At 39.4% G+C, this 26,238-nt stretch overlaps 1 protein-coding gene across 1 annotated transcript in view; it reads left to right on the top strand.

Annotated features, from left to right (window-relative positions):
- The window catches only part of FAT3 (FAT atypical cadherin 3), a gene marked incomplete at its 3' end in the record, with an annotated part of 543,245 nt that overhangs the window by 416,893 nt on the left and 100,114 nt on the right, over positions 1-26,238 (top strand). The window contains exons 4-7 of the mRNA XM_080689108.1: positions 8,058-8,372; positions 10,678-10,888; positions 11,307-11,375; positions 19,563-19,702. Coding sequence (XP_080545234.1) covers positions 8,058-8,372; positions 10,678-10,888; positions 11,307-11,375; positions 19,563-19,702 — 735 coding nt within the window. The remainder of the gene's footprint in view (positions 1-8,057; positions 8,373-10,677; positions 10,889-11,306; positions 11,376-19,562; positions 19,703-26,238) is intronic.

Raw genomic sequence — 26,238 nt, 5'->3', positions numbered from 1 at the left:
AAACTATTAAACAACCGGTGGCTACTTCATGAGGCACTGAGTTCTTCCTACTAAACTTGAATGGAACCGAGGATTTGGAGCCTGGGGAAAGGGTAAATGTGCTAACAATTATGAAGGTGGGTGGTTGAATTGGGTTGGTTGGTTTGATGGTTTATTTTGCAATTTGCCTCAAAAAGAGTTTTTAACCTAAAAGGGACTTGATATATTTAATTCATTCAGTAAGAATGTATTGAAAGCTTACTATATTCTAAGTACTATGGTACATGCTAGGGGTAAAGCTATGAACTGAATAGATGAAGATCCGTGTTTTATGGACCTCATATTCTAATGGAGGCAGATGCATAGTAAGTAAACACCTAAATGAAATGTATAGTATCAAATAATGGCAAAGTATCAAGGACAAATATAAAACAAGGTGAGTGTATGTAATCTCTGCAACAAAGTTTACAACTTTAAATACAATATCCTAGGAATAGCCATTTTTGGTGAAAGTTGAAGAGTGTTAGATTTGAATTGTCCAGGTCAGAAATATTGAATATATTCTTTTATAACTTATATATATGTTTTATTTATCCTAACATGTCCCCCAAATCATCATTTTAACAAGTAATTAAGATAAAACTTATTAATAAAATGAGCTACATTCTATTTGTATTAAATCTGTGAACTCTGGTATGCATTTTATACTTTTTATTATTTTATTGAAAATGATATACATTAAATACTCTTATGATAACTACAAATAAATGCAGGAGACAAAATTAAAATACTATGCTATCAGGCAGCTTATATATTTAAATTCTACTGGAGGAAGAGAGACAAGGAGAATAAATACATCATAATGTGGGTGAATAAGAAAGATGACCTTCTACCAGGTGCCATAAATACAGATTTCTCAACATTCAAATATTTTTGTCCTACAAATTTCTTGCATCTCCAGAAATAGACTTCAAACCTGTCCTTTTTATAAGTGTACCATCACAATCCATGGGGCCCCATGTTGGGTACATTTGCAGGCCACAAAGGCATCAAAAAGGAATAAAATAGGCTTCCCCATCTTTTCAGTGGCACTGAACTATTTGTGTTCCCTTTGTTAGGTGTTAGCTGTTAGCGCCTAAAAAAAAAATAGTTAATCTTTCAGGCTTTTGATTAATTGTTAGGACCCCTGATTATTGATTACCTATGAGAGCAGAAAATATTGGTTAGCATGGCCATACTCTCTTGTCAGGTTGTGGCAGAGCAATAGTATGCATGTGTCAGTGCTAAACAATGGCTCATTTCTTGCATCATTAATTTAAAATGATACAGAAGAGGAGATAAGGGAGATATTTTTCAGTTAGTTTTGCTTGAATCTCCAGCACTGCTACTCCAGTATTCCAGGTACAAACTTAGCAGGGGAGGTGAGAGGATTTAGAGAAATAATAATGGAAATTAAAATTTGAGGTTAGTAACATACTTAAGCAACCACAGATGGAAAGAACACTAGGTTGTAGGAATGAGTTGAAAAGACAGTCCTTGCCTTCGAGTAGCACGTTGTGTCCTGAAGTAGCCAAGCACATGAGTCCATCATTTCAGTAGATTGTGTATAAATGTCCACAAAGGTGAGCACAATTTTTGAGAATTGGCTAAAATTATTTGCATAATCTCGCACCTGGTAGTGTTCTCAGTGGTATAAAGTAGCTAAAAACTCTAGAGTAGATTTTTAAAACTGTACTCACCTGCACCTGACTCCCACTCATAGAATCATACAGTTAGAAGCACTTGGGAGATTTTATGTTCTGTTCTTCCAGAGCATTAGCTATCTATTCTGTCTTTGTAACTAAAATACTTGAAAAACAAATAAAACAACCTGACTAAATAAATAAATAAATAAATAAATAAATAAATAAATAAATAAAACAACTTAGAGAAGGAAAGGCTTATTCGGTTCATGGTTTCAGAAGTTCAGTCCTTGGTAAGCTGGCTCCAAAGGAAAAACAATATGGTGGCAGGCATGACAGAGGAAAACTGCTCTGGGAAGCGGAAAGGGGGGAAGGGAGGGTGGGGAGAGGAAGGGAGAGAGAGAGAGACAGAGAGAGACAGAGAGAGAGAAAAGACAAGTCCTCAAGGCCATGTCCCTAATGACCCACCTCTGCTAGCCATGTCCTACCTGCCTACAGTTACCATGCACTAAGTTTCTTCAAATGATTAATCTGTCAGTGGCTTAATCCACTAATAAGGTCATAGCCCTGGCTCAATCATTTCACCTCTGAACATGGCTGTGCATTGCTAACACATGAGCTTCTCTGGAGGACATTTCATATCTAAATCCTAATGTACAGAGACCCTTCAGTGTTGGAAAGCTCCTTTTATTTATTATCATAGTGAGGAGTTTTAGGTAAATTAGTTCTTGACTTCATTGACAGCATTAATTTGGCACTTAGAGCTATACCAGGTGCCAGAACATAACAATGAGCAAGAGACAGTTCCTGAACTCAAGTTCCTGACAGTCTGAAATGACTGAATGGAGATCAAAAAGCAATGAGACACTTAAAATGCAGGATAAAAATTAGTATCCTAGAACTATGATAAGGCAGAGTGGGAGCATGGCAATGACACCCACATCCATCTACAGGAGGGAGGGAGTGGCACCCCAGAAGTCTTTGAACTGAGGCTTCTGGAATGACCCAGGTATATTTCCAGGATAGAGCAGCCCTCGGTGACAAATGTCTTTGTGAAGAAATAGAGGCCTGAGAGCATGGCAGAGAGGGATGTTGCAGGCTAACTATATAACTGAACACAAAGGTGGGAAAGAGACAGAGAGTGCGTAATGGTAATCGAAGCCAGCCAGAGCCTTGTCCTCAAGGAGCCCCTTGTTATGTAGGTCAATGGCATTATCCGATTTTTTAACAAAAAAAATAACACTTTGCAGCAAAAGCAAAATTTGGACACAGGAAGAAAAGGATCAAGATGGTCCAGACCATCCAAGCAAGATGAGAATGAGCCCAACCCCAGGCAATGTGGCAGAAAAAAATGGTGTGTGTGTGTGGGGGGGGCACATGAGCTACTTGCTGGCCTACAAGTTTGACTAGACATGGACAGTTAGTCAGAGGGATTAGTTAGGTGCATGTCCAGAATTCTGGTGTGTGCCAGTGTGTGAGTGGGCACGGCTGTCACTCAATCAGACCATTAAAAAAGGAGGAGAATGAGGGCAATGATTTAATGTAGTTTTCTTTGGGGTGCTGGGGTATATATGAGAATTCCAAAAAGTGGATTATTCACAAATAATCAAACATGCTGATTTGGCAAACAGTGACAAGAGATACACATTGAAAAATTATCAACATATGTAGTAGTAATTAGAGCCATGAGAAAGAAGGCAGATATAATTGACAAAATGTAGGAAAGACAGTTTGGGCTATTTCGCAAAGGGCCCAAAATGATCTCATAATGTTTTACAAGGTGAGGTTGTGTTGTCTAAAGAGAATGTACAATTAAAACCTGAATTAGAGACCAATTTATTAAATAAGCATTTGTAGAACACATTCTGTGAGGACACAGGAGGGGAGCAAAGAAGAAAACAGGCAAAGTTTGTCTTTGCCCTTAAGCAATGAACCAACTTAGGTGGGGAATCTTATACTTAATGAATTTCCACAATAGTAAGGGCCACAATAGACAAGTATTTAAAAGTACATAATCAGCCGTTTATGGTGGTGCGGGTCTGTAATCCCAGTAGTTGGGATCATTAGACAGGAGAATTGCATGTTCAGGGAAAGTCCCAACATCTTAGGAGGACCCTATCTCAAAACCAAAATTAAAATGGGCTGAGGTATACCTTGGAGGTAGAATTCCCCTGGGTTCAATCCTTAGTACTATATGCATACACAGATATGCATTGTCACTTTACCTGTAAAGCCACAGGTGGCACCCTGAGGAAGTGACATGTCAGCTGGGCCTAAAGGACAAGTCAAGGGATAGGGAGAGCACTCCAGTATAGGGTATGTTAGCACCTGAAGGATGCCCTTGTGCTTCCCCTAAGGAGTCAGGGAGTAGGATGCTTGAGGTGAGGTGGTGATGTAGGTGACTCTGCTGCCAGTGCTAAATAGTTTCCTCATAAACCCATGCAGCTGCCATACTTTCCTCTTGCAAGCAGATGCCTTGAGGACATGGTCTTGTACATCCAGGCTGCTCCATTAGAGCATTTTTGTAAGCAGCAGGATCTGCCAGTGAGCAGTATCTCTTTCCTCAGCAGCCACCTGGCCTCAGAGCCCATTGCAGGGTACTTATTGACAAGCAGAGAGAAGGTGGTTTCAAGCATTGGGGAAGACTGTGAGAGCTGCCTGGATTTGGAAAGAGGCTGTTCATGAACAAAAGAGAGGCAGTGTGGTTGAACAGCCAAGAAATCAATGTGTTTTGGTCAACATAGCTCACCTGGGAGTATAACATTTGTGTTCAGCAACAGCAGAACGTGCCTCTTTCAGAACTCAGCATGTCTAGAAAATAGCTCAAGTCACAATCTAACCCTGGCACATATTGGTCCTGAGTAGTTCTTTTGTGAAACACAACAAACCAATTGGCAAAATAACCTTGGAGGAAACTTGATTGATTTTTTTTTAAAGAAAGCAAGAACTCCTATGAAAAATTATCTTGCATCTATTAAAGCTACCCTTCTAGACAGATTGTAAGAGAAACTAGATTGTGGTTTTATTTTGAAAAAAAAAAAACTTTTGTTTTTCCACATTTTGGCCTCTTTTTTTTTTCTTTCTTTCAGTTATACTCGTCAGATTTCTTTATTAGGTAAAAAAAAAAAAAAAAAAGTGGCTGGCCAGACACACTGATTCATTATTATTCTCTACTGATGCTGAGTGCACTTTTACGTTCCTTCTAGCCTCCAAACACTTATATTTAAATGATAAACTATCTTACTCAAGGTAATAGTTTAAAGGTTAAATATAGGCTTTTCTTATATTTTGTGTCTAAACAGAATATTAGAATGAACCAAAAGTTCAACACTTTAACTACAGATCACTAAGCTCTGACTTCACATCAGAAAAATAGGAATAAACCTGTTCCACTTACTGAAGAGGATGTTTTGGAAGGTGGAGAAGATAATGCATAAACGTCTGCCTTATAAACCGTGTCATACCACATACACACTAAGTATTAATATTAAAGTGATTACTATCACCATGACCAACAAGAAAATTATTTACACCTAAAGGCTGTTTATATCTCCCATGAAAATTATTATGTGCTCTTCATTACTTTCCTTTCTCTCAACTTCCACAGATGTGAGACTGGCATCACAGAGACCAGGGAAGGGGCATCCAATGTCATCCTGTTTCCCAGATCAGGAAAAAAAAAATTGTTTAGTGACTGACACATACCTTTACTTAAATTCAGACACCTAAGTTGTGAAGCCTGTTTTATGGTTTTCCTTTTGTTCATTGGCAATTTGTGGTTTTTTTTAATTTTTATTTTATTTTATTTTTTGGTACTGGGGTTCCTGAAAGCCCTTCTGCCTCCAGGCTATACTCCCAGACCTATTTTATACTTTTTTACTTTTGGAAACAGGGTCTCTTAAGCCAGCAGGGCTGGCTTCAAACCAGTGCAATCCTCCTGTCTCCATTTCCCAAGTGCAGGGATTACAAGTGTGTGCCACCACGCCCGGCTGTGTTTTATTTTTATATACTTTCATATTCGCGATGTAGTCTAACATCATAATGAAGTTCAGAGTGATAGTGACAATTTTTTTTAAGAACTGAGGATTGAACCCAGTGACATTCTACCTCCAAGCTACACCCCTAGCCCCATTTTTTATTCTTTATTTTGAAATAGGGTCTCAATAAGTTGCGGGAGTCCTCACTAAGTAGCTGAGGCTGTCTGTGAACCTGTGATCCTCCTGTTTCAGCCTCCCAAATGCTGTGATTACAAGCGTGCACCACCAAGCCCAACTAATGGTGACAATTTAAAAATTGCAAATTTCACATGAAGATGTGTGCTATTCGACTCACATTGCTATAATAAAATGCTAAGGACTGGGTGGCTTGACATTCTTTTCTCACAGTTCTGGAGTATTTAAGTCTGTTCAGGTGATTAACAAAATACCTTAGACTGAATAATTCATAAGCGGATATTTGTTGCTTAAAGTTCTAGAGGCTGAAAAGTCCAAGGTCAAAGCAACAACAAACATAGTATCTGGTAAGGACCTATTTTTCATGGATGGTACCTTCTGGTTATATTCTCACATGGCAAACAGGGACCACGAGTCTTCTTAGCCTCTTTTATTTTCGGAATAATTTTATTGGTGCATTACAGCCTCACATCATAATGTAGTTCACAGTGATAGTGACATACATGCACACAGCACGTGGTGAGCTTTCCCCCAGCTTCCTTTTTACTCCCCCATCCCCCTTTTTACTCCCCCATCCCATTACATGACACAGAGATTGGCATTGATGTTTCTACATATGCACATAATGTCAATGAAAGTATTTCACATATGAGATAAAACATATGACCCTTCACTCTCCGCGACTGGCTAATAAGGGCACTAATTACATTCATGTAACCCTCATAAGTTAATTGCCACCTAAAGACCCCACTTTTTAATACTATTGCACTAGGGATGTGGAGGGGTTAGCTTCTGGTAAGGGATCCCTTCCTGGCTTGTACTTCCATGGCATAAAGAAATGGCATGTCCAATGGCTTTCCTTTTATAAGGACTCCATTCTGTCATGTCAGGGCTCCACCTTTGTGACCTCACTTAACCTTAATCACTACCCTAAATGCTCCATCTCCAATACAGTGACATGGGGGGGTCTTTTAAAGCTTCAACATAGGAGTTTTGAAAGAATACAATTGGTTAATTGCAAGATATAAAAGAAGAAAAAAGTGAATACTAACTGAATTTGGATGGTTATAGCATTTTCCATGGATTAGAAGAAACATCCATGGGAAATAGTTTTATTCTCTTTTGTATCTCTTGGGGGGTACATAGTTTAGATTTTCTATGACTATATAAAGTAGCATATTTTATAAAGTCAGTCCTATTTCTTCTTCTCTATACCACAACAAGTCCTTGTTATGGTTTGATGTTTGCACTCCTTGCCCCTGTAGCTTCTCAGATTCATAGACTGAAACCTAATTTACAGCGTGATGGTATTAGAAGGTGGGATTTTAGGAATTAATAGGTGATGAAGTCTCTTCCCTCATGAATGAAATTATCATCCTTATAGACTAAAAATTTTTTTTCACTAAGCCAGTTAGACCTTTCTACCATGTGAGGACATAGCTCAGAGGAATTGGTCCTCCCCAAACACCACTGTTACCTTTATTTTGTTTTTTTCTACCCTCTACAACTATGGGAAATATATTTATGTTTTTAAAAGACACAAACCTATGATAATTTGGTATTTCAGCAGGAATGAACTACTAGTCTTTCAACATGATTTTCATTACTGAGTTTGGGACATTCTTCCCTTTTATGGGTAAACGTATCCATCACAATTCTTGCAGCCACATTCTAAATATCTGATCACATAACTTAGAGGAAAGAAGATTTTTTTATGGTTTTGAACTCAGGCCATGTGAGGCTGGGAGCCACGGATCTCAGGGCACATTGGCCGGAGGCAGAGGGAGAGTACATGGACTGTACACCTCACATCACAAAGGCCAGAAGCAAGAAAGCAAGCAGGGCCAAGAGGAATCCTTTATATAAACCCTAAGACTCCACCCCCAGGGACACAACTCCAGCCACAACTTACCAGTTTACCAGGTACCACTCAGGTACCAGGTACCATACATTATAATGGATTTATCCACTTCTGTGATTACAATCCTCCTGACTCAATTACATCAGCTCCAAACACCAATTTATGAGCTCTTCAAGGGGCCATTCTATATCTAACCATAACCTTGAACAATGAAAATGTTACACATATGGTATAAAGCATAGAAATAAGAAAGTTTGGGTACCCTAGTGCACAAAATTCATCTCTGTGGCATGGCTATGGGAGGGTTGGTAAAAATATCATTTATCTTTCTAATTGCATCATGCTTTCTCTTTCCAAATTCAGGTGACTGTGACTGATGGTGGTCCTTCTCCAAAACAATCAACCATTTGGGTGGTGGTTCAGGTTCTGGATGAAAATGACAACAAGCCCCAGTTCCCTGAGAAGGTCTACCAGATCAAGCTGCCAGAACGTGACCGAAAGAAGAGGGGAGAACCCATCTACAGGGCTTTTGCATTTGACAGAGATGAGGGCCCCAATGCAGAAATCTCCTACAGTATTGTGGATGGGAATGATGATGGAAAGTTCTTTATTGACCCTAAAACTGGCATGGTCTCTTCCAGAAAGCAATTTACAGCAGGGAGTTATGACATCTTAACGGTAAGGTCATCTGAATTCCAGCAACACTGATGGGAGTAGGGTTACTTTCTTTTTCATGTGTATTGCTTGGAGCCCTAAATCACTTTCAAGGAACATTTTTCAGAGAACATAGATCCAAACTGAGGGCAGAGGAATAGCAAAGTGACATATCCCACCTACCATTCAACATATCCCTCGCCATGTTCACAAGACTCCCCCAAAGAGAAACTTTTGTAATTGTTGACAATGTGATAGAACATGAATTTAGCTGGGTGATTTGTGAAAAACAAATAACAGCTGTGTTTATTTTGTCAAAAGTGGAAAACTCAAGTAAATAATGACTAAATTTTTCATTAAGTTAGAAAATGAAAAACAAAAGTGTGATCTCAAGTAGAAACTTGAATTCCCAAATCTAGTGCACTTAATGTGCTTCCCCCACCCCAACCGCTTTAGGTATGAACTGCTTATACTTCTGGTATATGAGACTGGTCATCCTTACAAGTGGTAACCATTTTTGAAGGTTCCAAGAACTGTTAGGAATGGTGCCATCCACCACCCTTTTCTTTGTCCTTAGCCTTTTCTGCTATAGACAGTCCTTTATTATGTTAAAGGATGGTCTGAGTCCCTTGATCTGTTTTTACTCTGAGGTGTGAAATTAGGCTATATGACACTTGTAGCTTGAGAAGCTTTTAGAACTGGATAGACTCTAATAGATACTTTGGGTACCCTGCCCAGATTTCCTTTACCAAACTAGTCCTATGCCTGCTGTGAGGGCTGGATGCTAAGGGCTCATGGCTTTCCCCATATCCAGACCACCATCCTTGGCTGATTCTTGACCCAAGATTTTCCAGACTTCTACCCACACTCCAGCAGCCCACAGCCAGGAACTTACTGAGACACAAATACAAAAGTCCAACCTGCTTGCTGCAGATGGATCCAAATGTATCATGATTCAGAGCTCCAAGTGAAATCCTGGGCCAGCTACCTCCACATCCCTGCTTAGCACGTTTCCCTGTCCACCCTGATTTTACTCCCTTTCTCCTTAGAGCATGCCCCTCACAAACCATTTGTACTCATATCTGTCTCAGCTCCTAGAGATCTTGATTTAAGGTATGTATCATCTCCATTCTAGAGAGATTTTCTAGGCAATGTCATCATCCACGAACATATATAGCATGAGGGTGCTTTGAGTTGCTGCTGTTTTCAGAGGCCATCACTATTGGTTGTGTGCCCATAAAATTCATTGTATTTTTATTTTACATATTTACTTATTTTTGTTTTTGTGTTGCTAGTGTTTTCTGCTCATTGAATGTGTGTGTGTGTGTGTGTGTGTGTGTGTGTGTGTGTGTGTGTGTGATATTGGAGGTTGAACCCATATTGGAGATTGAACTCAGGGGCATTCTACCCCTGAGCTATTCTCAACCCCCAACCTTATTTTTTCTTTTTATTTTAAAGCACAGTCTCACTAAGTTGCAAAACTTCTCCCTAAGTTGCTGAGACTGGCCTCAAACCCATGATTCATTTGTCTCAGCCTCCCAAGTAGTGGGGTTTATAGGCATGTTCCATCATACCTGGCTCATAAATATTACCTTTAAACACAGTATTTGAAATCCTTTTTTAAACACTTATTTTATCTATTTACTTTTGGTTTTCTGTTACTCACTGGACTCTTTGAGTTTAGGACACCATAGCTTCTTGGAGCCACTGCTGCCACCAAGAGAGTTCTTCCTCACTCCTCCATGATGTCCATAAGTAAAGGGCCCCCACAGGCAGTTAGGCCAAGGCTGCAGGCTTCTCCATGCCTGGGCCATCACTGTTCCAGAGCCCTGTGTAACCAGAGTGCACCTCCAGAATAAAGTAGAGAGAAGGGGCTGCAAAAGAGGACAATGTGTGCACACACACATACACACATATCATTCACACTTAGGATTCACAGCGCATCTTATCCCCTTTCATGTCTCACCACCAGAGGTGAGGTTTGGGGGCATGCTCTGAGGAATCAAGTTAGCTGTTTCTGCTCATATAAACTATCATCTGTGCCCATAAAACACTATAAACTGTAAGTGAAACATATGTTTCTCAAGGTTTCCATATCTAGAAAGTTGGCGATAGTTCAGATCACCCTCTGGCAAGTGTGGGGTGATCCCCCAACTAGACTGCTCCCCCATTCCAGAGTCCACTCTCCCTAGCTCTCCACTCTTTTCTTCCATTTGCTGGCTTTGAGCTGAAGGTTGACTCTTGGCCCAACACTATGTGAGCGACAGATCTAGCCTTCCCCAGAATCAGAGCCCTAAGACGCCTTCCTATGTTCTTTGTGTGTACATAGATCAAGGCCGTGGACAATGGCCGCCCACAGAAATCCTCCACAGCCCGCCTGCACATTGAGTGGATTAAGAAACCGCCCCCTTCACCTGTACCGTTGACCTTCGACGAACCATTTTATAACTTCACAGTCATGGAAAGCGATAGAGTAACAGAGATTGTGGGGGTGGTGTCTGTGCAGCCAGCTAACACCCCTCTGTGGTTTGACATAGTCGGTAAGTTCAAGTCCTCCAGAGCACTCTTGGGCAACGTGATTAACTGTTTAGAACAATTAGCCAAATTATACAAAGAAAAGAAAAAGAAAAACTAACAATTAATGTTAAGATGAAAAGATTTATAGTGCTGGAATGCAAAAGAGCCAGTAAAATGAATAATCAACCTATGCTTTCGTTCTGACTCTGTAGCTAAGCTGAACAGAAAGTGCTCTCTGGCTGGATTTTCCATAGTATGTTATTTACTGCAATCTTAATGTCTTTCTGTGTGTCATTTAAATTCTATTGTCACACTTGGCTAATCTCATTTCTAAATGTATTGATGGTACTAGACTTGCTGTCCTTCATTTCTCTCTTTTTCTTCACCTTTTTTCTGCATTCTGTTCTTTTTTTTTTCTGCTCCCGACTGCCCTGCTTCAAGGTGGCAAGCATGCACGAGAGATGTTCTATATTCTACAGACAGCTTGTGGGCAGAACTGTTCAACAGAAGGTACCCTTAGTGCAAACACATTTGCTAAAATACAGCTATCCAATCTGCCTTTTATGGTTTTTCTTTTTTTTGAAGCAAATTGAATTACATCTTTCATAACTGCCTGTGACAGGCTGAAGTGCAGCCCACAGATTTCATACATGCCTCTAACAGCTATTGCATTACTTGTATCCAATGACTCTTTTGTTTGAGGTTTGATCGGGTTTGGGGTTGGGGGTATTGTTTTGATTTTTTCCTTTTCTTTTGAGGTATGTGGGCTTTTTGTTGTTTTGTTTTTATCTTTTCGTAGGTTGGTTTATTTAACTGGGCCTTTTCCAATTGAAAAATAAATTAAAATGTATTCCAGCCCCTCTGTTTTGCAGCAATAGTGCCATTCATAGACCAAAAAGCTCCATCAGGAGAGTCCCCTGGCTTCTGTCCACAAAAGGAAGGGCAGGAAATGGAACCTAGATATATAGCCAGTAAGCCTCCTGCACAAGCTGAATAGAGAAAGCAGATGGGAGCATGCGGGATAAACCTTGGGAGCCAACCTTTAAATTCCTTGAAAGAAAGCAAGCAAGCATGCCAGGCTGCAAAAGGGCAGGGCAACACAGCACTGCAGCCCTCCACAAACCAGCAGGGAGAGGAGCTGGAGAGGAAATGAGTGCCCAGGACTGGGAAACAAAACAGGCTGTTGCTAATGGGGAAAGGGGAGAGTGTGCGCCTGCCCAGATCTGACACAGTGCTGAGCTTAAGCTGACTTCCCACGCTTCTCTGTGGGAGGCAGAGAATCCAGGAAAGAGCTGGTCTGGGGAAATGATTTCTCTCCACATGTCACTGACTGGACAGGATGGGCAGGAATCTGCCTCCTTTCCAGGATGGCTGGATCTGGGGAAAGTATTTAGGATGCTGCACATCTGTTTTAAAGAGGCACAAAATAAAAAAGAATACTTCATGGCCCCCAATCAAACCTCAGTAGAGAGTCCTCTAAATTACCCCAAAGAAAGAGCTTGTTTTCTCCACATTTCAGTTATGGAATGACAGTAGAACATCTTTGTCTTACTTAATTGGCATTAGTCACACCATCCCTGCACATGACCATCGTCATATCAACATCTCAATTCCTTCTTTGTCTCTGCTTAACATATTTGAAATGCAACACAGTTGAAATGAAACCTCTTCTGATCCATGCTCCACTACTTTATCTTCTCAGTGATTTTCAGCTTACTGAGATAATGCCTGACACAGCCTCTTCCTGTGGAACAAGGGGTTCCATGTCATCACTGAGTTGTCTGCTGACTGTGCAGCCACTTTTGGGGATTCCTTCTCTACCACGCCTGTCAGAGTCACAGAAAATGCATTTCAGTATCCGCATGTATGCCTGGTACTGGATCTCTAAGAACACGAGCAATAATAGTGTCTTTGAAATAGCTGAGAGAAGAGTGCAGTAGAAACTAAACAGATGAAAGAGTGCCCAGTATGCTGTCCTGAGTGGTAGAATGAGTTGTTCCCTTCCATCAGCCACTTATTTATCTCCCTACCACTTCACATTCTAGTTTGCAAGCACCTCTCCTTCCTGACCATGCCCCTTCTCTCCTTTACATGATCCATGCATGCAATCTCCTGACCCAGAGCACATCTTACCTACCACCCACATGACCCAGGATGCTTTTGGTTTAAGCCATGTTAGAAATCTTAAAAGTCACATTTCTCTGATGCTCACTCTGATGAGCCCCCTGACCCCAGTTATCCGGGTCAGGATTGCAGTTCTTCGGCATACCTACATGTGTGTTCGTGTGTAGATAAGTGTGCCTAGTAGTACTGCACATAACCTTACTTGCATGTTTTTTCTTTCTACATCACATTATTAATGCTGTTGCAGGTTTCCATTTGTGCTTATCCTATCTACATTCATAACCCTTAAGATCAAGGTCCATGTCTCCTTCTTCCTTCCTCCCACCAATGCTTCTATTGATAGCTACCATTATGCTTCCTGTGTAGACCTCTGGTGACTGGTGAGAGGCCTCAGGCAGTCAGTATGTTAATTCTACCAAAGGCTCTTGAGATTAACCCATGAGTGAATTTGTATTCCCAGCCACAGCAACCTCGGCATCTTTAACAAAATGGGAACTGCACTGATCCAAGAAAGGAAGCGTAGTTTATATATGAGAGCCCTCCCTGGAAGGAGTCCTGTCAGGCTGTCCACCTATAAATCCAGAAACATGGCATTAGTTTCTATGTTTCTTCATTTTCATGTTTCTAAATGCTGCCCTCTTCCTATCCAATCCCCTGCTTCAGTGCACTAAGTAGTTCTTTTAATGAAGACTTTCAGGATTGTCTCTCTGGTCTGGACTGTTCTATCGCAGAGATTGCCCTGTAAATCTGGTAACATCTAGCCAAGCTTCTTTTACAAATTGAACTTACTGGGCTAGATGCCCAAACAGAACATAATTTTATTTCCATCCCCACATCCAGCCAACAACATCTTGAAACTCCAACCTTTAATTTCACCTTAGAAGTAAAATCCTTTCCCCAGGTGCTGGTTGTTTTCAGTACCGATACAGTCTCTCCTCCACCAAATCCCACTTGTGAAAATCTTTCCAATCTGTCAGTTTTTTTTTTTTCAATCTGCTGACAACATCTTTCCCCTTCTCTAAACACCTATTGTTTTCTTTATCAGATTCAGATGTTTCATTCTTGCTTCCAGGATTTCTTGCTTATTTATCTTTGGCCATGAAAATTCTCACCTCTTTCTTCCCTTTCTCCTCATCTAAGTAGTTAACATACAGGTGTAATGAGAGAACAATACGGCTTAATGCTCAAGACTTAGCAGTGAACTATAGATGAATGTTAAGAATAAGCACACAGCATATGTCAGCATGGATCTGAAATAGTCTCAGATTAAAGTTCAGAATTTGCCCAGGCCAATACTTAAGACTCTTCCAAGAAAGGTCAAGATTTGTTTCCCTTACAGACAGCGCATTCAGGCACCCATACAAAAAACTGAAATACAAAGTATACAACATCCTGGCCTAGTGCTTATAGATTATGAATGTTCCTATGAATGCTTATTAATAAGTAGAAATAGTGTTTCAGCATGCTATCCCCCCAAGAACATAGTGTCCTTATTTTCATAGTTCCAAATTTACCTTATTCTAATATAACCCCATTTATTTTTCTCCTACCACACTGAATTTATAGAAACTATGTAGTAAGCAAGGTTTTGTTCCCACGCCTGGACCCTTGCACTTGAGGATCTGCCAATCACTTCCTCATGCCCCCAAAGAGACCATGGCTCACACAGTTCTGTAGCTAGACTCCCTTCAGCTTCCAGAAACAGAAGCTCTACTTATAACCCAGTTAAGAAGGCTGTAATTAAAAGGAAACATAATAAAGTTCAGCTGTTCTGTGTTTAAACAGCCCAACGCACAGCATGTTCCTTCTCTGTGTCAAAAGGAAAGAAAACGAAGGGAACAGAAAATAACCCACAATCCTTTGTGGCTTTATCACATATCTTCGCACTTCTCAGGAGACTATGATTTCAACTCAGCAGCTCCTTGATTTACATACTCTCCAGTGTGCACACAATCTGGTACACAATTCGGCCCCTGAATCTTTATTCTGATGGCAAATACATGAATTGGAAAGGCCATTATTTTTATATACTTCAAACACTTCCTCTTTACCTACAGTTCCTTACAGATAGCAATCACTTTATTTTGTGCAGCACTGGAAATTGAACCCAGGTCCTAGCATATGCTAGTCAAGCATTCTACCACTGAGCCCTCTAAAATAGCTTTGTTTGCCTCACCCAATGATAGAAGAAAGGCTATTCTTTGGAAATAACTTTCTGATGGCAGGCACTAGCACAACGCCATAGCCTGCACTGAAATATCTTTCTTTGGTCCAGATACATAAAGGCCACCTGGACCCTTAGTTCCTACTTAGCTTTCTGCAGTCTTTGGGTTCTTACTGTTGCTGTCTGATAAGCTTATGCCTGCACTCCTTGAACCTTGCTTGCTGTGGAACCCTGGCCTATTTAGAATTGTGTCAACTAGGGAAGTCAAACTCTCTGACAGTACTAACATGGCCTTGTTCTGACTAGAGGATCTGTGATCTTCCCTAACCAGGTGGCCATATTTCTTCATCTCAGAACTCTTGCTCACCTCTCTTAAGAGAAGCTATGTGTACTCTAACATAGATATTCCTCCATCTGACTGTGTTCTGCTCATGTACACCTGACATCAAACACTGCATTTCTTGGACTTGGCCCTTTTTTCTTGATTTGATCCCAAATAGGGCTCCCCTTTCTCCAAAGCAACATAGAAGTATATCTGAAAAACTTTGGAAAAATAATAAAAAGAACAAACATACTTCATATGTCAAATGTCTTAAGAAGTTGAATTTTAAACTAGATTCTGTATGGAAGTTTTCCTTCCTGACACTTTTTCCTGACCTGCACCTGGTGTCTCCTGCTCTACACGTAAATACCCTTTTCGGCCTAGTACAATGCTTGCTTATTCCAAGGCAGAAAATTATTCATGATCACCCTGTAACCGATGTTTAACATTTTTCCTTGGGCTCAGTGTACATGCTGAACTTGAATGAACAGCTTGTGTATGATGCCCTTAATTCATTGAGATTCAGCTGCTAAGAGTTTTGGAAGCTTCTCACATAACACCTACCCTTTGGTGACTACTAGATTTGGGTATTTTTACAATTACACGTGCAGAGGATTAGAGTCATATGCTAGGAAAGGGACCTGGAAGCTTCTCTAAAGGAGAAGCTGTGCAATTTTCACCCTTGCATCTCTTTATGGAGAGATGGTAGTGCTTTGTATCCATATTTAAAGAAAAACTAGACTTAGTCATGGACCAGTGCCCTGCTACCCAACACATTCAAGCAGTAGCTGCTAGTTCCAAATATTTCCATTCAAGTCCTATTTGTAAGGCCGTTTTTAGGAGTCCCTACTTCCTCTGTTTAACTTTAGAATCCGATACAAACCCACAAATCCGATGTACCTCTTCTGCTCTTTGTTTACTTTACTACACTTGTCTTGGCCAAAAATGATCAAAGAAAAATGTCCCTAACATGAATTATCTGTTATGTGGGCTGTTCACAACCTCGCTTTTAACCATCTCTGCCGCACACCCCTGCAGCAATGCTCAGACTGTGACATTTCTAATTTCCTACTTTGTTGAAATTGGGACTAGCTGGGCAGTGTCCTCCCCACCCCACCTTTTATTTAGCCTCACGCTGTTGCACTGAACACACTCTGGCTTTGCATGTTCTGTTACTGGCTCTGAGGAAGCACATCTTTTTAAAATGGAATGCCTCTAGCAAAAATGGACTTTTTGCATTTGATATTCTCACCCTGGATGAGTTGGGCATGGTTCCCTACAGAAAGGGAATCACCTTTCAGGCTTGGGGAACATGAAAAAAATGAGACCTTTGGAGACAAATGTGAAGTCTTTACGAAATGGGATGCTTAAGTGTAGGCCCCTAAGGGTTGATGGTGAACTGCTGGTCTAGAGTCTGTGTCCCTTGTCAGAAATCCATTTGAAAAATCAAGAAACATGAAATCTTGGCTTAACTAAGAGTATCAGAGACTGCTGGCCATATTAGTAGATTGAGCTAAGATTCTCAAATTCCTTGTGCTTTTCTAATTATCCTTCTCTCCTACCTTTAAGGTTTTCTTTCCTGGAGTATTTGAAACAGTAAAGGTGAATGAACACACACACACACACACACACACACACACACGTAGAAAGAACTCTAAAAGTTTAAGCTTTTTTTGCCAAAAATTTTTATTTGGTACAAAAATGACTAAGAAAAAGCATACAATCTGTATGCCATATATAAGATATGTAAATTTTATACCACTTAGCAACTGGAATGAGTATGTATTTTTTCAAAGGGCCTTGAGGAAAACACAGGTCTTAGCAAGAGCACATAGGATCACTTCATTTAACCAATCACTGACATTCAAAGCCTTTGCTTGCATGTTCTCTAAATTTCATTTTTATTAATCTTTACACTTAAGCAAACTAAATTTTTATAATCTGCGTGATTTCTGTTTTGCCTTGACCTACAAATTTGTACCTCTTTTTAATAATCAACATTGGAGAATGACCCCAATTCACTCCCCACCAACAAATGAAATCAATCTTCAAATTAAGAAAGTAAACATCTTGGAGGAAAAATCATTCTAAAGGTGACTTAAATGTGACTGAAAATGTGATTTGATGCCCATTAGAAATGGCTGGAGGAGCTGCAGTCTTGTCTTTCTTCCTCACAAATCTTAGGACATGATGTTATACCTTTTCTTTGAAAGTTTCCATGGCAAAGTTTATTTCAGAACATACCACTTGCTTATTAAGATAGTTATGCTAGCCACTGGAATCATCAGCCTTCAGTTTTATTCCATATGGTTATCAACATAAAACATTCTCTTTGAATAAAAAGCAGTGACCAAAGGCTGGCTTCCCTTTTCAGCTGAGATTCCCCCTCCCCTTCTACTTATCTATCCTTCAAAAGGTTTTTTTGAGTTAACATTTAGTGCTTCTCAGTAAATCAATTAAAGATATTAATTGGAAGATGAATCTCTTTTTAGATGAAATTTTTGAAAAAGTATATCATCTCCAAGCAATTTTCCAGTACCTCTGTATCTCCATAACGTTAATTAAATGTCAAGGGCAATTATATTCTCTCTAGCAATTAAATAATCATAAGTGTATATGACAGCTGCAAGCAATAGGTATTTGAAATTGTATACATATAACTATATGTGTGTGTGTGTATATATATAACACATATATAGGAACAGTTTTTAAAAGTAAACTATATTTTATGTTCTGTGCCACCATACTTCAAATTCGAGGGATTCAGATAAAATTCTTCTTTCTCTTAGCTCATCTGCCCACTGGCAGTATTATAGAAATGTACTGTTCATTCATCAGGACAATGAAATTCAAAGAATGCAGAATGTAAGAAAAGCCAAGCTTTTTATTTCTAAAATATGGACTTCAATAAATGCATTGCCTGATATACCACAGTTAAATAAAATAGTCTAAGAACAAAATTGACACTATACAATCTCAGACTAAAACAGAGATTGTTGACATATAATTGATATTAAATTTAAATGGCCGCACTTTTTTTACCATTATCTCTCTTAAAAATATCTTTCATTTGGGGAAAATCATAAACCACCCTGTGGTTCATAGAAATGAAAACATCAGCAATAACTTCAACAATGCCAGTGTCGTCTTCTCCGTACCATTTATAGGCAATGAATTATATCTGGCCCAAGGAGGAAAAGTAAAGTTTTCCAAACTTTCATAAAAAGTTGTTTTTATTAGTTTATATTATATAAGCTGGTGTTTTCTTTTACTTCTTTCCCAATTTCATTTTATAAATCTCACATAAATTTTCTACTTTTTTAGAAGAAACTGAATTCACACTGTCAAGATGGCAAAAATTATTTCTCTGTGAATTTATGCTGTTTTCTTCCTTTTGTCACCACGCTGTTTTCACAGCAATAGAGACGGAGTGCCAGCAGATCTGATATGTACTGCATCTCTCGGTCGCCATCTTCTTAGAAGTCAGCAAAAAATATTTCTATAATACCAATTTGCAGATAGAGAATAGTTCATGTGAAATTTCATGTTTTACTTTTTCTTATTTTCCAGTAATCATAATTTTATTTCTGACACTTAATTGAGGGAACCTGAACTCTTCCAGCCAAATGTTTACCATCAATCCCAGAATAGATTTAGAAATATCTACTCATATTTATTAATAATAATTGAACCATTGGCTTACTTAGAATTTAATCTGTTTTGGAAAAAAATGTCAGATCTTCAAATTTCTAGCACAGAAGCCATAAGGGGTTGAAGAGCCATTAGAATTCTAAATATTTTATGGAATCATTTTATGCTCACTATTCTAATATAACTACTGAGGTTTTCCTTAAACAATACATTCTTTTTTGTGTGACATTTGTTATGCATTGTAGAGGCTGTGTTTTGAAATATGAATTAAGTTAGAAATAAAGAGGTCCCATTTAAGATTCACAAAATTGAGCCATTTGGATGCCTGTCAAAAAATATTTCAAAAAGTAAGAGCTCCCTTTAAAGATATATGCTTTAGTACCTGCAATAACTTCTCAGATATGCTAATTTCATGTTGTTTCTGTGAAATCATTAGGAGGGAATTTTGACAGCTCTTTTGATGCAGAGAAGGGTGTTGGGACAATTGTCATTGCCAAACCTTTGGACGCAGAGCAGAGGTCGGTCTATAACATGAGTGTGGAAGTCACCGATGGGACAAATGTTGCCGTTACTCAGGTGAGATGTTCACTATAACATGAGTGTGGAAGTCACCGATGGGACAAATGTTGCCGTTACTCAGGTGAGATGTTCACTTACTGAATAGCAAGAATCAAGAAAGATCTGCTGGAGTCAGGAGCACAAGAAATGAGAAAAGTGCCTGGAAAGCGGTAAATTATGTCTATGAATTTCTAATGTCTTAAAGAAAAAACATTTTAGAGGACTACCAAGAAAATGGATTCTGTCAATGGTATCCTATAACTTAGCTGCCTCTTTCAAGAAACTGTGATTTTTTCATGTGTGGAAGAGTGATATTCATTTATTTCCTGATCATTTACTGGAGCTTTATTTCTTTGACAACAAAGTCAACTTTCTTTGAATTTGAACAAAGAGAAAGATATCTATATTGTCTGTGTAGACACAACATGAGATTCTTGACCTCCCCATGTTTTTAGTCACTGAAATTTAAAGTTAGGGAATTCCTAAGAATCCAAATTCATTTTATAGACCAAGATGGATATTATCTATACAAAGTCAATGAGGATCAAGAAAGAGCAAGGACGAGGATCTAGGTGCCCTGTCGTCCCATTCTATCCTCTCTGTCTGTTTTCCTTATTCTGGCTGCATAGTAGGATCCTCTGGGTGTAGGCAGAAGGTAAAAAGGACTATGTTCCCAGAGATTCTGTTAATTCTCTTATACAACCAGGCATGGGAACCATTTCTTAGCTTCTGCTTCTTGAATCCATATGAAAGGGCATGTAGAACAGAAGAATGTGAAAATATCTTCTCACATGGCTCAGTACCTCTTCCTAAGTGAGACTAATGCAATGCTAGATATCAATATGGGGAAAATATGCTATAAATATATGATATTTGTGTTTTTATTTTATTTTTCAGCAACAGAGACCTAGCTCAGCTATGGCAGAGAGCTGGCACACAGGCATATGCTACAGCCACTCTTCCTCCCTACCTCTCTCTGCTGTTCCCATCACCCCAGAAGGCATCATTAGTTGATCAAGGCCTTTACCTCTGCTGAGCCCAGATATATCTTCAGAATCTTTCCCAAAATAATGCTTTAGGTAGTGAGGATGAGATTATTACCAACCTGAAAGCAAGCAGGTTTTGATTTATTTTAAATATTATGTAAGATTTGTTTATAACTATGTATTTTATAAAGGGAAGAGAAAAAGCATGTTGTGTGTTTGTCTAGGCACTGCGTTTTAGTTTGAAGCTGTTTTTAAAACATAATGAGACTCCCTCTAGTCTGTAATTATAGAGTGATAGAATTTTAAGGAAGCAGTAGGGGTCCATTCTTTTATTCTCTGTCTTTTTTGTGTGTGGGGGGGTCTGGGGCTGGAACCCAGGGGCATTCGACCTCCGAGCTACACCCCCTGCCTTATTTTTTATTCTTTTTGTTTTGAAACTGGGTCTCACTAAGTTGCAGAGGGCCTCACTATTTAGCTGAGGCTGCCCGTGAACCACGATCTTTGGGTCTCAGCATTCCAAATGCTGGGATTACAAGTGTGTGCCACCACGCCCAGCAGTAGGGGTCCATTCTAATAAAAACCCTTTTACTTTTCATCTGAATATACCCTAGAAAGGGGAAGTGATTTGCAAATGATAAGGCAGACACTGTGACAGTAACTGCTCCTCTAACCTGTGTTCCTTCCTGAGAGCTCAGATGATCTCATATGACCATATTTGCCTCAAAGAGTCCCATTCTCACCTACTATACTTGTGTGATTAATAGTACTTCATTCACTATCAAAATGACCCCTGTTAGAGCAATAAGTTGTATAGTATTCCTCATTGTATAGTATTTTGAAAACAACAACCTAGATACATGGAAAAAATCCCCACACCTGAGGTCCTAAGGAAACCTCAGAGTTCAAAAGCATGTCCTGAAAGCTAATACAAAATAATCCACCAGAAGAATTGCTAAGTCTTTAGTACTAATACACTTTATGATTTTTATCAGATTTTTTAAATCAGCCATTTCCTAATATATCCAATATCACCTTTTTAGTGCCATTTAAAAATCCAAGACATATTTAGTAAAATAAAAATAAAGCTGGAAATCATATTCATGTCCAGACTTTTGTCTGTGGTTTCATACATGTTGAATTAAATGGTATTCAGTGTTCCCAGAATTTTATACTTGTTAAATATTTTTAGAATGAATGAATGAATAATAGATACTACATATTCAGCAGGGTCTGTTTGGAAGGTATGCTGGATCTCTAAAGCACACAAATGATTCCTGTTAACAAAAAATCATCAATGAAACTTGTAATTTAGAATTACATTAGGAACAGATGAAAAATTATTTAACAGAAGTTATTTCACAAATATTTTCTGAGTTTATACCATGTGCTTAGGAGCTGTACTAAGTGTCTGAGGCCACCGTAATAGAGGTATTTTTTATTTTTTTTATTTTGATTCATTCATTGATTGATTAAGATTAGGTATCACTATGTTGCTCAGGCTGGTCTTAAACTACTGGGCTCAAGCCATTTTCCCACCTTAGATTCCCAAGTAGCTGAGACTAGAGGTTTGCACTGTCATGCCCAGCTAGTGATAAAGAGTTTTAAATCCAGATGATGTATATGCACTCATTTAAAAAAAATTAACATAGAAACATATATTGCAAGACTCTGAAGGCACATATTGTTTGATTCAAGTTTTTGTTGACTTTATTTCTGACTAATATATAGTTAGACTTATCTCCAGATCAGTTCAAGAGTTAGAAAATTAGAGTGAACCTGGAGGTCCCTATTGGCGACTTAAGGGGGTCTATAAATGTATCAAAAGTACTCTAGTCACTCTGTGTTTCCAGAGCCATGGCCTTCTTAAAAAGGGAGGGCTAAAAGTTTTCAAAGTATAAACTTGTGCATCATTATGTTGTTACCATCAGAAAACCATCAATCTGTCTGCAAAACAATATTAAACCTGACCTCCTCCCCAGCCTCTGCCAAGTCCAGGCTCCCTCATATTGAACAACTGCAGTGGTGACAGGAATGGGTTCCTATATTAGTCACTACCCTCAGTGCCAAGGACATTTTCACAAAAAAGATGTTTGGGAAATTAAAAGTATTCAAGATTTCTTTTAGAAACTGCTAATGCATGCTCTAATCCATGACCCTAGGCAACTTAATGATTTTACCATCAAACAGATAACCTTCTCCCTGTAACTAAATAAATGTCCCATAGCTCCACACCACCTGTTCAGTATTCCTTTGGGGACATTTTTCTCCTTTGTTCATTTGGGATAAAAAAAAAATATGGTATGACACAGGCTTCAAATCAGTCATAAACAACATGTTGAATTTTATTTCACAAATGTCACATAAATCAAAGCTTCAGGGATTTGATGTCTACACAAGAACCCTTCCTTCATTTGGATTTGTCCTGTTCTCCCAGTTCTCCGAGGAATCCTGTGCCTTAGAGCTATAATATCCAAAGAAAATAAGCAGCCTTTCATTTACTGAGATTGTCTAGTGTGAGGAAAAAATGAATAAAAGGGCCTGTGGATTTCAAGAAACAAAGACTCAAATGAACTAAATACAAGAACAAAGCATCCCATCAATTACAAAAACCTGGCAAGATAGACAAGAGTTCTGACAACATAGTTTTTTTTTTTAATTTGTGTTGCTTATTATTGTACTTTTATAATGTGGTATAGTAGAGTAGTAGTCTTTATGTTGATATCTCAGAAGCCCAGGGATGAGTGAGGATGTCTGGCTTAGAAGGAAAGGATGAAAGTATTGTAGAAGGCGGTGCTGTCTGTACTGTCTGGTGAAAAGAGAAGAGGAATCACATGAGTGTTGGCTGTTTTAAACCAGAGTGGAGTGGTCAGTATCCAGGTGGAATCAGGGGCAAGAATAAGAAATGCCAGCCGGGCGTGGTGGCGCACGCTTGTAATCCCCGCGCTTGGGAGGCGGAGACAGGAGGATCGTGCAGGTTCAAAGCCAGCCGCGCGCGCTGGCTTAGGAGACCCTGTTTCCAAAATGAAAATGTAAAAATAGGTCTGGGAGTGTAGCCCGGAGGTAGAAGGGCTTCCAGGAACCCCAGTACCACCAAAAAAAAAAAAAAAAAAAGAATAAGAAATGCCAAAGAAGATGAGGCTCCATCTATCCAAACACAAGATCAGTGCAAAATGGTGTGTGTGTGTGTGTGTGTGTGTGTGTGTGTGTGTAACACTGAGAACTGAATGCAGGGGCATTTTGCCTCAAAGCCATACTCCCAGATTTGAGGCTGTCATAGAACATATGATGGTCCTCCTGTCTCAACCTCTCAAGTACTAGAATTACAGGCGTGCCCTACCACACCTGGCTACAAAATGATTTTAAGAGAGATTCTATCCCTAATTCCCAGACTGTAGGCTTTACATATTATCTGAAAATAAGCTAGGATTCATTATAAAAATAGCTAACTCCAGATTTAGGTGTGGACCTAGGGCACTGTATACTACCAGAGAAGACTAGTAGAATCATGCTAAAAGGTGACAAGAGGCAACTTGAACTGACACCAGTCACAGATGGAGAACTCACTTAAGTCTCACAGTTACTTTATATAGAAGATAGTATTTGTTGTAGGCAGAATGTCCCTCCTCTGCCTTTCTGAGATGTCCACATTTTTATCTTTGGGATTTTGACAAGTTTTATGACAAAAGGGAATTTAGAGATGCAATTATGATTGTGGAGCTTCTTTGGGTGTGGTAATGCACACCTGTAATTCCAGAACTTGGGAGGCTGAAATAGGAGGATCACAGGTTAGATGACAATCTCACTAATGTATTGAGACTTTCAGAAACCTAGCAAGAGCTTACTTCAAAACAAAAACAAGGCTGGGCGTGGTGACGCACGCTTGTAATCCCCGCGCTTGGGAGGCGGAGACAGGAGGATCGCACAGGTTCGAAGCCAGCCACGCTGGCTTAAGAGACCCTGTTTCCAAATAAAAAAGTATAAAAATAGGTCTGGGAGTGTAGCCCAGAGGTAGAAGGGCTTCCAGGAACCCCAGTACCACCAAAAACAAAACAAAAACAAAAACAAGGAGAACTAGGCTATAGCTTAGAGGTAGACTGTCTCTAAATTCAATACCCAGTTTAAAAACAAAAAAAAAAAAATGAATTACAGGTCTTAAAATGGGGAGAGGAGGCTGGGCATGGTGGTGCACACTTGTAATCCCCGCACTTGGGAAGCTGAGATAGGAGGATCGCGCAAGTTCGAAGCCAGCCTCTCTGGTTTAAGAGACCCTGTTTCCAAATTTAAAAATATATAAAATAGGTCTGGGAGTATAGCCCAGAGGTAGAAGGGTTTTCGGGAACCCCAGTGCCACCAAAAAAAAAATAAAAATAAATAAAATGGGGAGAGGAACCTAGATATCCAGGTATGATCAGTCTGATCCCAGGAATGCTTAGGAAGATTGTATTCTCCAGCTAGAGTCAGAAGAGAGGCAGCATAGGGACTTCAGATGTTCCAAGAATGAAAAGAATTGGACACAGCTTTACTGGCTTGAATATCAAGGAGGCAATTTAACAAGGGGTGCAAGTGGCTTTAAAGAGTTAGAAGAATCTCCCAGGAAGCAGCCAGCAAGGCAACAAGGAGCCCAGTCCTATAATCACAGAATTACATTCAATCCATAACCTGAATGAGCTTGGAACAGATTCATTCCAAGAGCTTTCAGAAAGAACACATCTGTGCCAACCGTTTGATTTTGGCCTTGACTTCCTGACTGCAGAATTATGAGATAATATTAATGGATGTAGGTTGTGTCTCCATTATTTCCTTGGTACTGGGGATTGAACCCAGAGGTGTTCTACCTCAAAGCCACACCTTAGCCCTATTTTATATTTTAAAATATAGCCTCAACAAGTTGCCGAGGGTCTAAGTTTCTGAGACTGGCCTCAAACATGCAATTTTCCTGTCTCAGTTTCCCAAGTACTATGATTACAGAAGTGACCCTCTATACCCAGCTTGTGTTTACTTTTTATAATAGAAACGAATCCATTATTGTCATCTTGATTTTATAGTTAAGGAAAGAGATGTGATGCAAAGTTAAGTAACTTGAGTATGTCATGGATTCAGACCTGGACAGTCATGTTCCAGAGTCTACCCTCTCAAACACTTCACTATGTTACACCTCAAAGGAAAGAATCAGTCGTTGATACCTGTTTTAAGGCAGCAAGTTATGAAAGGAGCACCTTTAAAGATGAGGAAGTAGCTGGGCGTGGTGGTGCACACTTGTAATCCCCGCGCTTGGGAGGCTGAGACAGGAGGATCGCACAGATTCGAAGCCAGCCTCAGCTACTTAGTGAGGCTCTCAGCAACTTAGTGAGACCCTGTTTCCAAATAAAATATAAAATAGGTCTGGGACTATAGCCTGGAGGTAGAAAGCCTCTGGGTTCCACCCCCAGTACCACCAAAATAAATAAATAAATAAATAAATAAATAAATAAATAAATAAACAGTAATAAGATGGAGAAGTGGTGGGAAGGATACTGAACATAGTCTGAATGTATGCTCTTTTCATTATTACCACATTAAAATAAAAAA

Source organism: Muscardinus avellanarius (assembly GCF_963383645.1).
Source record: "Muscardinus avellanarius genome assembly, chromosome: 1".
In the NCBI taxonomy this organism is placed as follows: Eukaryota; Metazoa; Chordata; class Mammalia; order Rodentia; family Gliridae; genus Muscardinus; species Muscardinus avellanarius.
Note: the sequence above shows the minus strand (reverse complement) of the source record. Positions and strands in the feature narration are given on the sequence as shown.